We start from the raw sequence: 13,434 nt of genomic DNA, 5'->3' as shown, positions 1-13,434 counted from the left end.
TAAATTATTTTTGCAAATAAATTATATATCATTACATAGAATATGTTATGATATAAATAAAAATGAAGGTTTTTGCATTTTATTTCATAGGGATTATTGACTTCCACACAATTATGGACATATTTTAATGATCTTAGAGATCCAGAATATGAAACTTATCTTGCATTAGTGCATGCTCGGTTTTCTACAAATACTTTTCCAAGTTGGGAAAGAGCACATCCATTAAGGTAGAAAATAATTAATCTAAGAATTCTTATTATAAATTTTAAGATATTTTAGAATACAATTTAAAATTTAATTTAAATAATTGTTTACTATTTTAAATAGATGCCTTGCACACAATGGTGAAATTAATACGTTAAGAGGTAACGTAAATTTGATGCAAGCACGAGAAGGTATAATGAAGTCTACCGAGTTTGAAGACGTTTTGTCAAAGCTTTATCCTGTTGTTGAGCCTGGAACATCAGATTCTGGTGCTTTAGATAATGTTTTAGAATTTCTAACAATTGTAGGCCAAAGATCAATGCCGGAGGTATTATTCTTCCTATGTTATATACGCTATTTATGTTTACATCTTAATTATACTTCTGCTAAGATTTTAATGTATTAGCATCGATTTTTCATACTAGTTGTAAAATAATTTAAATTATAACAGAAATTATGATAAATTTCAAGTAAACATATAATCAATAATTTAAGAATGGAGGTCATTAAATGAATTATCTTAAAGTAGACTATAATTTAGTAATTTTTTGTATTATTAAGAAAAAAAACAATTGTAATTCTGTCATTGATATCATTATTTATTCATGTGAGGGCATCTATTGAGTGGTTAGTAAAGGATTCTTTTTTACTTTATGTATAATAGACATTAACATAGTATCCCTAACTAACAATTTAAACAGATGAAACAAGCAATATAGGTATTGATTTAATTGGAAACTGGAAATGAAAATGAGTAATTTCATTTTACGTTGTAAATTTTTAATTTTGCAACTTGAAGTTGAGTAACATCAAATCTGATACATGCAATATTCAGAGGATATTCAATATTTACAATGCTTTAGGTTTCTGTTAGTCATTTTGTCTTTTTGCAACAATTATGTATTAGCTTAATCTGTGAATTTTCTTACATGACAATTCTACCACCAGTAGTCAATTGAAAAATACAGGGAAGAGGTGACACTATAATAAGAGAAGTTCCTCAAATTTTCGTGTCACATAATTGCTGTCTTCTGGTTGCCTCTTTGATTGGAGCAAAGTCTGTTAACTTTTGTTTTGTCATTCTTCCCTTGCATAGTACTGTCTCTTACATCTTTTCCTGCCCCCCTTTGCCATGTGGTGGGTCTGACTTAGTGGAGAGGAGTTGTGTAAATCTGGGAGTGTAACCTAGGGTGGAAGATTTATTGGAGGGTGTGTCTCGGGGAGAAGTTAGAACAGAAGTGGAGAGAGAAGGAAGAATCAGTAGGGAAGAGTGTGGTGTGTGAAAGTGTGTAAAAAATAATTGAGAAGCCGAAAAGTAAAGACTGTGCAACCAGGTCAGCGGGAATATTTCGTTTTTGAACTGTTTCCTGTCCGATAAGAAGTAAAAGAAGAGGTACACTTTAAGCTCATTGTTGGTACATTTTTGTCTACGTATTACAGGAATTCTATAGCATATTATTGTCTAGAGGATTGTGTGTTAAAGGTATCCGGTAGATTGGATTGTCAGGCTCCGTACGTTCCTGTGTGTTTTCCTGAATGTATTGTATGTTCCAAGGAAAATTAAAGGGTTATCTTTGTTTAGTCACTACTGAGATAAATGGATTCCCCCTTCTAAGCATCTGGTCTATCAAGCACGTTTGTTATCAATTTGTCCCCTCGAAGAAATCACTAAAGTTCTCCGTGTTGACTCGTTCATACTTTATATAATCTAAGAGTACCATTGTTGCTGGTTGTTTTTGTGTTCTTCCCGTAATAGCACTGAAAATAAAAGAGAGTTGCTTTCTTAGCCATGAGTCAATATATATCCTCTCCTGCTCTCCCATTGGGTTTATTTCTTCTCCAGGCAATAATGAGTGATGGAACATTCTAGAAGCTTAAAAACAAAGGCTTTGTAACCGACAATTTAATTTATATACAGAAATGACAAGAGATTGTTACAACAATACAATAAGTATACAATTGCTCATTTTTAATAAAATCTATAACAGATGGCATCACATAATTTTTTAATCTTAAATTTCTCTATTTTTCAGAAAAGAATACTTATCATATATCAACAAAATAGTTCAAAAATTAAGCTTTTATTATTATTTAAATTTTATATCATAGTCTAATTGAAAATTATCATTATTTCTTCTTGTTTGAGTGATGGGAAAGTTGTGCAAGAACCCTTGCTAGCTTTTTCATATTTCTTGTTTTCAATTGTTAATATTTACCTAAAATGAAAAAATAAAAATGTGATTTAATATTCTAAAAAAACATTTAAAAATAATAACTATGGTAACATTAAATTTTTACCTTAAATAAATTTATTTATTCTTATTATATAGGCAGTAATGACAATGATTCCAGAGGCTTGGCAAAATGACTCATTGATGAATGAAACAAAGAAAAAGTTCTACAGATGGAGCAGTTGTTCTATGGAACCTTGGGATGGACCAGGTATTTTAATTCAAAACAACTTTTTATATGATGTGGGTCATTTATAATACTGAAACCATATTAACAATACAACAAATTTATTATAAAGTCTTTACAAAATTATATAGGTTCCGGATAGCAGCCATTATAAATTCTTAAAAGTGCTCAAGTTTTTTTAAAATAAGTATTATGTAATTGTAAAAATAGCTTTTGGTCCACATGTTCAAAGTGAAGACAAGCAGCATGTGATGTTACCACAGTGTGTAAATCTGTGGAACAAACAAACAAAGAACGAGTCGACCTAACAACAAACTGGGTTTTTAATCTTTATCTTTGATAATTCACAATACACAACCGTTACACAATCTTAAGACATGATTCACCTTTTTTCTCCTTCTCTCCTTTCAAGGGTTACTCAGCATATAACAATTGAGAACCTCGTAGCAAATCAGCTACAGTATAGCATCGATTATCCGAAACAATTTGGGACTGGAGTTGTTTGGATAAACTGATCATGTATGAAAAAATATATTAACCTAGCCTATGTTGAAATTTTTCTCTGTTACATGTCGCCTCACGTTGAATTTTTGTCGATGTTAAGTGTAATGTAAATTTTTTAAAAGTAATAATCATGGCCATTGTATCATTAAAAATTATTTCTTTATTTTAATTATTATGCCTTTTTGTCCTTTCTAACTCTATTTAAAATTTATTTTGTATACTAGTACTTTCTATATATTAACAAAACTATTATACTGGAAAATTATGGATGCAGATATTTAGTCTTACAGATCAAAAATAATGTTCTTTATTTAGTTCACCTGAACACATACACTTTAAACATGTGTTTCGGACTTGTTCGAAACACAGGTGAACTAAATAAAGAACATTATTTTTGATCTGTAAGACTAAATATCTGCATCCATAATTTTCCAGTATAATAGTTTTGTTAATATATAGAAAGTACTAGTGTACAAAATAAATTTTAAATATTTCTTTATTTTTTACGAACGAAATATATATATATTGAAAAATATAAAAGCAAAAAACTTATATTTCGGAAGTTAGTCTAGTATCAAACACCTTCTGATTCAGCACAACACACGCTTCCACACACAGTCCTCAGAAAAACACCACACAAAACAAGCAAATCACGATGGGGAAAAAAGCCTCGTTCAAATACTGGCATGTCCCTAAGTACCCTCTCGTGGTCCCGCCAGTGCTGTTAGCTAAAACACGAACACCAACGAAAATAATATTGGAGTAGCCCAAGACATAGCCAAATATTGCAGCACTACAGCACCAGAGGAAATTTGAATTTGTTGATTGGAACGCCTTTTGTTAACCGATGTTTTGATTGATTGGTAATCAGATAATCAATGCTCTACTGTACTCACAATCTACCTCTACCCTGACAAATCTTGTGACACCAACAATATAATGGTTACCAATTGTACTTAAATGCTAATTTCATGACCTGTATGCATAAAGAAGGGATGAAGAAGCATGTAAAACAGAGCAAGAAGAAGATATAAAGAAAAAAAAAAAGAGGGAAGAGTTGTGGTTTGAGACATGTGTTACATGTTAGGGTTAACAATTTTCACTCACTTGAATGTGACAAAAGAAAAATTAATGTTCTCAGATGAAACTTTCCTCTAGTATCTATGCTTAGAGTACATCCTTGCCTAACATTTAAATATACACAATCCAATGTGGACGGATTCCTTCATGATGACCCTCTCGTAGTTTTTGATCACTTCCACTAGGCCTTTCTTTCACTTGATGCATGGCCATCCACACCTCCATGGGCATCCTCCCTCTCTCTCAAATTCAGGTGGGAACAAGCAGGGCACAAGCACAAAGAAAAAGAGCTCACATATGTAGAGTCTGGGATGAACGAAACAATCCAGACATAAAGATCGGTAAGAAAAAAAAACGAGGACTTTACACAATAACAAATTTTATTATTTAAATAACATAAGAGAGGAAAAACAAAAGGAACACAGACTTAACCTAACAAGATACAAATTAATTTACAGACGATAATTATACACGTTCGAATTACACATTATACTCAGTTGATTGGGAAATGGGACATCCACGTGTTGGGAAGAAGTCCTTTCCAGCGAAATAAATGTGATGACTGAATGAATGTTCCTTCCTCCACGAAATACTATTGTCGCAAAAGGCACATACCGTTTCCTCGCGCCGATGGATCCAGATTGTTCTTCCTAGCTCCACCGCTCCAATTCCTTCCTTCCAATCCGTTAGCAAACTTCTCGCTCGATCCGGGCTAATCTCCAAGAAAGAAAAAAAGTACCCTTTGTCACCACACGCATGTTTTATATATTCCCACCATCCGAGAACTTCTGTATCACGTGACCCGTCAATCCGCCAATGACCGCTTACAAACCTCACCTGTCAAGGGTTGGTACGCGACGACATAAACGGAACAGAATTTATTTCCATTTCTCTAACTACAATACAATAAAATAAGTAATTGACACAAACAAAGAAAAAAAATATATACATTTAGTGATCAAGCACTACACATACGACCCTCCCAGCACTTCCCTGAGAGATTATCCTCCCTCCCCCATGACTTCCATTGGCCAAACCAGAGGCCAACTTTGTATAGACTGTCGAAAAGAAAAGGTAATAGCACAATAAATGAAGGGACAGAGGGGAAAACATGAAAAAAAAAAAAAAAAAAAAATATATATATATATATCAGGTCAGTCCATAAGTTCGTGCGTATTTTTCGTAACGACGGTCGATTTTTTTTCAATTTTTCATTTAAACGCTCTAATTGCTCACAATACATTTGAGCTGTAATTGCTTGATTAGGTTCTAACAGCTCAAAGTGAATTACACCTGACATATCCCACCAAACAGACAAAAGAATTTTTTTGGATGCGACCCACCTTTTGCAGTCTGTTTTGGCTGCTTGTCGCCATCCATCCATTGTTTTTTTCTCGTCACATTATTATAGAGGATCCATTTTTCGTCTCCGGTAACCAGCCTACCAAGAAAAGGTTCTAAAGCAATACGGGATAAAAGAGACGTGCAAATGTTTACACGTTGTTGTCGGTTAGCTATTGACAGTTCGTGCGGTGTCCATTTTCCTAGCTTTGAAACTTTTCCGATTTGTCGTAGGTGTCTATGAACAGTTCCGTGGGATGAATTTAAACGTTCCGCAATTTCGTCAACTGTTAACGATGGTTCCGCTTCGACTAGTGCAGAGAGAGCATCGTCGTCAAAGTCAATGGATCTTCCAGTACGAGCCTTATCCTCCACACTAAAATCATTGTTTCTAAATCTTTCAAACTACTTCTGCGCAGTCCTTGCACTAATTACGATTTGATTATGTACAGTATTTATTTTTTTGGCTGCATTTGTAGCATTCTCACCACTTAAAAGTAAAAAGTATAAAACATGTCTTTTGTATTCGTCTGTTACTTTCATTTTAACGAAAATAAACAACTGAAATGTTCACAATTCTGAACAGTATTATATGAATGAGATCCAATTTAACACTTCGGTGTAAAAATTATCACATTAGACTGACATTTTTAACAGCAAAACAAAATTTTTCTCAAGGTCATAAATATGCGCACGGACTTATGGACTGACCTGATATATACAGTGTGGAGCACTACAAACTTGTTAAATTCAGCGCTCTCTGCAGCATTGCTGCTTTTGCTGTGAAAGTGCTGCAATTGCTACTGAAGGTCTTTTACATGGAGCAGTGCTACAGTTCCAAAATAATGGCAGATCTCAATGCAGCTGTTGGAATGTTTTATGAAATATTTAATTGGAAATATTTTAAAATGAATTCATTCTTGCAATGCAATGCCTTGTTTGGGAGGTAAAATTAATAAATTAAATTTAGTATATACAGTTTCTTACTGCAACATAAAATAGATAATAAAATGTTTTAAATATACAAATTTTGACAAATCTGATTTTATTTTACTATTGAGTATTTTATAAGAAAAATTTGTATAAACAAAATATCAATTCATGTAACGTTCTTATAACTTTACTGTATTGCATCATATAAGAATTCAATTTTTCCATTATAGAGGCAGCTATCTTTGTTGCAGCAAGAAAAGCAACTGAAATGATAGTTGTGTGGTATTATCATTTGGCTGATAAAGTTTAGTGTTGTGAATTGCAAGAAAAATTATTTTCATGCAAATTCTATAGAAAAAGTTCTATTCACAAAAGTTTCTAAAACAGTTTTACTATTTCTTTTCTGTCCTATTCTCTCACTTTTATTCTTTGAGTTGTTGTTAAACAAAGCACTGCTAAGTGATGCTGTCAAGAGCATTACTAAACATGTTTTCTAGAAGTGGTGCTAGATATTATCATTAAGGCTGATTGTAATGTCTCTGGTTATGCATGCAATCACCTGCAGATGGTGTTAGAAAAATATAGTGCTTTTTCTATAGGAAAATCCCTTTTCCAAACATATAAGTACTACACAGAACCAATATCCAGCAAGAAAATTCAAAACTACATTTGAAAAACAAATGTTTTCATGTAGTTCTGTATTTTCTTGCTGGATATTGGTTCTATGTGTAGCGCTTATTTATGTATACCCAATTTGAATAGTTGAATTGACTTTTCCAAACATTCTTGAAAACAGATGCAGATGGAACAAAACTGTTTTTTTTTATGTTAGAATTCATACTTAATATATTTATTTCATATTAGCAGTTCAGAATTTTAGAACTCAAGTTTATTCATTTTCTACAAATTTTCTGATTTTAAAAATTTGTAGAAAATTAGTGAATTTGATTTTCAAAATTCTGAACTGTACATTACTAGAAGAATTAATTCTTCTAGTAATCTAATGCTAAAAATTGTTGGATTCTATCTGTTTTTGTTTGTTTTTGAGAATGTTTGTTTAGAAAAGCATTATTTTTTAATGCCGTCTGCCGAAGGTTGCATGCATGCATAACCAAAAAAGTTACAATTGGCCTTAAGTCAAATAATCATGCGCATTCTATCCACATGATTATTTGACATTTCTCTGTTCTTTTACTTATATTGTTGTTGTTTTTCTCATTTCAAAAAATTTGAAAGTAGTTTAAAAAATTTAATATTGCAATATTTTAATGTAATTTTTACTTTTAAGTAATTGAGATTTATATTTATAATGTACTTTAAATGTAAATCCTTACATTTTCGAAGGCTTCTGTAACTTTTATTATGTTCTTTTTTATGTTCTCATTATGTTCTCTCTAATATAAGAATTAATAATGTAAGAAAGACTTTCTAAAAAATTTTTCCTAGACTACAAAAACAAATTTTTTTCTTTAGTAATGTTTGATAGAAATTATTAGGTTTTTGTTCTGAGATGCTATTTCAAATAAAATTTGAAATAACGATATCACCTGTATCAGACAGTAGTTAGGTTCTGAAAAAGTGCCTTGTTATGCAAATCTGTGCTATACAAAACAAAGGATTATTACAAAACATTAGGATTAAGTTTCAAAAGTTAGCAAAAGTATACTGTTCTTTTTTGTAATTAAGAGAAATATGTTTATTAACTGAATAATTAACTGACAATTACAATCAAAAGTTGTGCATATTTAATATTAATTTTTCTTCACTGCTAAGCATTGTTAAATGAGGACATTTACTTTTGCAAAATATCAGCATCTTCTGAGTTTTCCTGTTGATCTTAATCTGAAGTATCAGCAAAATCTTGATTTTTTTTTCTACTTTTTCCATAAAATCTTATATTTTAATTTTTTGTATTTGCATAAGAGAGCTTTAAAAATTTATTCTTTTTATGTAGTAACTTTTAATTTAATCTATAAAAACAAAATATAGTGATAGTCTTTCTTCAATACTAAGAAATGGGAAAGACCTCCAAACTGCAAGAAACTCCGAGGAGTGTATAATGTTCCATTAAGAGATGATAGGTTTGGAAGGGATCTAGTCTACATCGGTGTCACTAAAAGGTCATTAGAACAGAGGATGTGAGAACACAAATATGATATAAAGCAGTGTTTTTCAAACTTTTTGGTCTGTGACTCCCCTTTTACACTTAAAAATTTCAAAGGACCTCGAAAGAATGAGTATGTGTAGAAAGACATCTCGGAGGAATGGGGTTAATTTAAATTCAGGAGAAGTTAATTTCTTTTGTTTAATTAATCTATTCCATGTTGAAATTTCTCTCTGTTGCGTGTCTCTTGGCGTTAAATTTTCATCAATGTTAAGACCAACAAATTTTTTAAAAAATTATTTTTTTATTTTTTACAAACAAAATAAAATATTGAAAAATATAAAAACAAAAAAAATTACATTTCGGAAGTTAATCTAGTCTCAAAACGTTCCGATTCAGCACAACACAGTCCTCAGAAAAACAAGCAAAACTTACCACTCATGATGGGAAAAAAGTCTCGTTCAAATACTGGCGCGTTCTTAAGTACACTCTCGTGATCGCGCCAGTGCTGCCAGCTAAAAATGCATATCAACTAAAATAATATCGGAGTAGCCCAAGACATAGCCAAATATTGCAGCACCACAGCACTAGTGGAAATTCGAATTTGCTGACTGAAACGCTTTTGGTTAATTGGTTTTCGGATAATTGATTCTCTACTTTGGATTAAAGGAAAAGAGGACTATCCGTGCTTAGCATCGGACTTAGCCCTATTGGAAGCAGAAAGAAGAGAATAAGAAAAGAGAAGTTAGGCGGAAGAAGAAACAAAGAAAGATAGGAAAGTGTAAAAATAGCAACCATGAGGTCCCAATGGACCCCACGGGTATCTGCATCGTCATTTATTCAATTAAAACAAGATGCAATAGAATACAAATGTGTACAGAATTAACAGTATATACAAAACAGTAGTACTTTTCCTGACAAGAGATTGGTTCAATTTGAACACAATACAATATTATAAGAATACAGAGTAATATAAGTACGTCGATGTAGTCGGTAACCAGTTTTGTTATTAATTAAAATAATGCTAGTTGCATTTTACAATAATATAAAGATATGCAGTATTGAGATGGCTGAAGTATAGTGCTTGTCATACTGTGATAATGAAGATGGTTAAAAGGGCAACGGCTATTCCATAGTGTCTAGTAGACATTTGAAAGGTAACACATAATATAAAGAATAAACTGGATGTTACTGGATACATGGAATATACAATTTAAAAAGTAGTCGACTTGACTAGTGTTAACTAGTGGTAATTGCACCGTACATAAAAATTTTAGTTTCAAAGTAGTCAGAATAAGACAGTGGTATAACAAAATTCACACCTAAACACTCCTTCCAGCAGAAAAGAACAACAGACTTTAATGCTCTAACGTTTTCGGCGTCATTTAGAGGCCTTCTTCAGGAATGTACAACACAAAAAAACTGTTCTATCATTTGAAACTGTCGAATACCATGTTCCAATTTTTAAATATTTAAATATTTAACAATGTAAAATTATAATTTAAAACAAAGTTACACATAAAATCCTTATCCTTATTACTATTACTATTAATATTTTTATTAAAAAAATAGTGCGTTGTAAACGATGTAGACATTGTTTTCTTTCACATATCAGAAAGATGAAAATTTAATTATTGTGCTTATGGCACCGTAAATAATATTTCCATGCTTGTGGAACCAGAATATAATCGGAGTTAATGCAACAACCCTTTGTGCTTTCTATATAGATCTCAAGCGCTTCCAACGAGCATAAGTCGTGTCGGTCGAAGGTCCTGTGTAACACAGTAGCCTCATCCCAACATGGCGAAATCCCGCATTTGGTAGCATACTGGGCTAGTGTAGTATTATACTCTTGCTTGGACACATCGTATTTGTGGTCCCGTATTCTAGCTTCAAGGGATCTATATGTGGATCCGATGTATGTTACCCGTCGATTGAAATGTTCGTCTTGCAATGGTATTCAGTACACCCCTGGCGCTTTTTTGTCATCAGACCTATCTTTAGCATTAGATAATATTCGGAAAATATTCCGTTTTCTCCTATATGTTAAGCGCAAGTTTAAGTCCTTAGCGATTCTATTATAAATTTGTTGAAGGGCCGGTTCGTACAATATAACCACACGATTGTGCTGTGTATCTACGCCCCTCGTGTTGGTGGTAGTTATCGTAGATTGCTGGTTGTCAGCAAGTCTGTCTATTAAAGATTGGTGGTACCCATGTGCGGATGCTATACACTTGATTTGTTTTAGTTCACTATGGATATCGGATAGTGTTTAGGTGTGAATTTTGTTAGTATCGTTCCAGTTATTTGTGCTATTTGTTGTCTGAAGACAGTGTATTTCTAACTTGACTTGCCTACAGATGCAATGCTGTTAGCGAACACCATTCCAAATGACAACATTGTTCTATCATAGTTTAGGCGGAGAGTGGAACTCTGGGATTCCCCAATAGTGCACAAATTTATGAATATTATATTGATATTTAGGCTCGTATTAAAATATTTATGTTGTTTTTATTATTTATATGTGCAATTTATTTAAGTAAAAATTATTTTATATATTTTTTATTTCTATTATTTCTAAACATGAATCCATAGTAAATTTATAAAATATTTGAAAAAATTGATCTGGCATCAATTTTTCAGCGATCCCCCCCCATATATTTTTCCCGACCCCCACTTTAAGAATCTCTGATATAGAGCATTCAAAAATCACCACCACTCTATCTAGGTTTGCCTTGGAAGACAATATAGAAGCAAAATTAAATCAGGTTCAGCTCATAAGATCCTCTACAAATTGGAACCACATCAGGCTTTTAGAGTCCATTGAAATATTTAAAGCCTTCCTTGGCTCCAATTGCATAAACTCTAAAGATGAGTTACAACTGTCTAAAGCATGAAAAGCATGGTACATAACATTTGTTATACTCTGGATAGATCAGTGTATGTCTTTAACTGGCCTTTTCAAATTTGAATGCTACACAACTATTCTGTTTAGGGCATTCCAATTAGAAATGAACTATTTCAACCTGAAACTGGAATTAGGTGGATTCCAAAAATATTTGTGATTTGTTTCGTCTTCCACATTTTACTGGATGCTGAAGAGGTCTGTGATTAAATGCCAGTTTAATATAATTGGTCATGTAACAGTTACTGGCATTATATAAAAGATTATTTAAGATTTCTTTTGTTTACTGTATTTTACGGACTATAAGACGCTATGGACTATAAGATGCTACGGACTACGCACCTGAATTTTGGAGGCAATTTTTCGAAGAAAAAAGTGCGTCTTATAGTCCGTAAAATACGGTATAATTTATTTATAGCTTTAAATTTTGAAATGACAGAATTATTTTAAACACAGTAAAGCTATAGAATTAGGTACACATTATACTGTTTTGTATTCAAGCATCAGTCATCATTTGAGCTATAATAATTATTCGTTTAATAGGTAGTAAATAGATAAGGATGAGTTCGGAAGATATTTTTATGAGATACTTCAGCCTATTGGAGTGGAAACTTTATATTATTATTATTTTTCTTGCTGTTATCTGTATTATTGTATTATATTAAAAACTATATGTCAGAAATCAAATAACACTTTAAATCAATTGTGAATTTATTTTCTAATTAGTAAAGATATATATATTATTAGCTGATCAGTTCTTATTTGATGAGTGACTAATGCAATTATTCATCAGATTTATCAAGTTGAATTAAATTTAATGACAAATTGGAATAACCAAATACATATGTAAGTATTATACAACCTATGCATAACACTTATTTCTAGGTTGCAAAAATGCTGCAACTTACATTTGTTTTTAGAAATATAAAATTTTTAGTTAGAAAATTTATCTGAAAAAATATTTCTGACCAAATATTCTATGATATCAAATTACTTTGCAATTAATTTTGTTTTAAATTTTGAAATTAATTAGTACTTCGTAATCATTTTATTTATATTTCAAGCAAAGTTGATATTGAACTTTGAGGTTTTTTCTTTTCATTTAATTGTTTATTAATAAAATGTCTTAAGTATAAAATATTTTTCCTCAATTTAGAACAATTTATTTATCAATTATAATTTTTAAAAATAATAATTCTCATAATAATATTTATCATTAAATTTTATAATAAATTAGTTTAAATAATTAAATAAATTATTTTATAATCTTTTTATAGCTTTACTAACATTTACTGATGGTCGTTACATTGGGGCTGTATTGGATAGAAATGGTTTGAGACCAGCAAGATTTTATCTCACTAGAGATAAATATTTCATAATGGCAAGTGAAGTTGGTGTATTAGATGTAGAGAAAGATAATGTTTTATTAAAGGTATTATTATTATTATTTTAAATATTTCTATGAAACTTCGTATATTGATGAATTATATTTTTAATTTAAACATTCTCAAAAGTGAAAAGTTAATAACAGTTTATGCTATATTTAATTCATTTCCAATATAATTAACTCTGTAAGTAAATGATATTATAGTAGGACTGGTACCCCATACTTCAAATGCTTCAGAGTTTGAACACGAAATTTGACCAATGCTTTGAAGTTCAAATTGCATGCATAATGAAAAAATGCACTTGAAGCATAAATACAATCTATCGTGTCTCTCGTTCTCACTCTCAAATTATGCTTGTGTGTTTTCAGTGCTTCTTTCACATTAATTTGATGTGTTTGGTTATATATGTACTGTAATGTGTGTTGTTCATAGATTTGTAACAATTAATTTCTGCAATTTTTCTTTGTTGACAGATTTTGGATGCCCATATGTTTTGTATCCTTTAGTCAAAATTTTCCAAATAGAACTTTTTAAACCACATTTGACATGTTTAAAGT

At 31.3% G+C, this 13,434-nt stretch overlaps 1 protein-coding gene across 3 annotated transcripts in view; it reads left to right on the top strand.

The window, feature by feature from the left end:
* LOC136977827 (uncharacterized) overlaps positions 1-13,434 on the top strand; it is a 115,953-nt gene that overhangs the window by 12,423 nt on the left and 90,096 nt on the right. For 2 of the 3 annotated variants that reach the window (XM_067273408.1, XM_067273407.1), the window contains 4 exons: positions 91-227; positions 328-532; positions 2,535-2,646; positions 12,767-12,921. In XM_067273408.1, coding sequence (XP_067129509.1) covers positions 91-227; positions 328-532; positions 2,535-2,646; positions 12,767-12,921 — 609 coding nt within the window. Of the gene's footprint in view, positions 1-90; positions 228-327; positions 533-2,534; positions 2,647-12,316; positions 12,336-12,766; positions 12,922-13,434 lie in introns of those variants that run through there. The other variant, XM_067273409.1, reaches the window with a different exon arrangement.

The sequence above is a fragment of the Centruroides vittatus genome, unplaced genomic scaffold (genome assembly GCF_030686945.1).
Source record: "Centruroides vittatus isolate TY-2023 unplaced genomic scaffold, ASM3068694v2 contig_476, whole genome shotgun sequence".
NCBI classification, from domain to species: domain Eukaryota; kingdom Metazoa; phylum Arthropoda; class Arachnida; order Scorpiones; family Buthidae; genus Centruroides; species Centruroides vittatus.
Note: the sequence above shows the minus strand (reverse complement) of the source record. Positions and strands in the feature narration are given on the sequence as shown.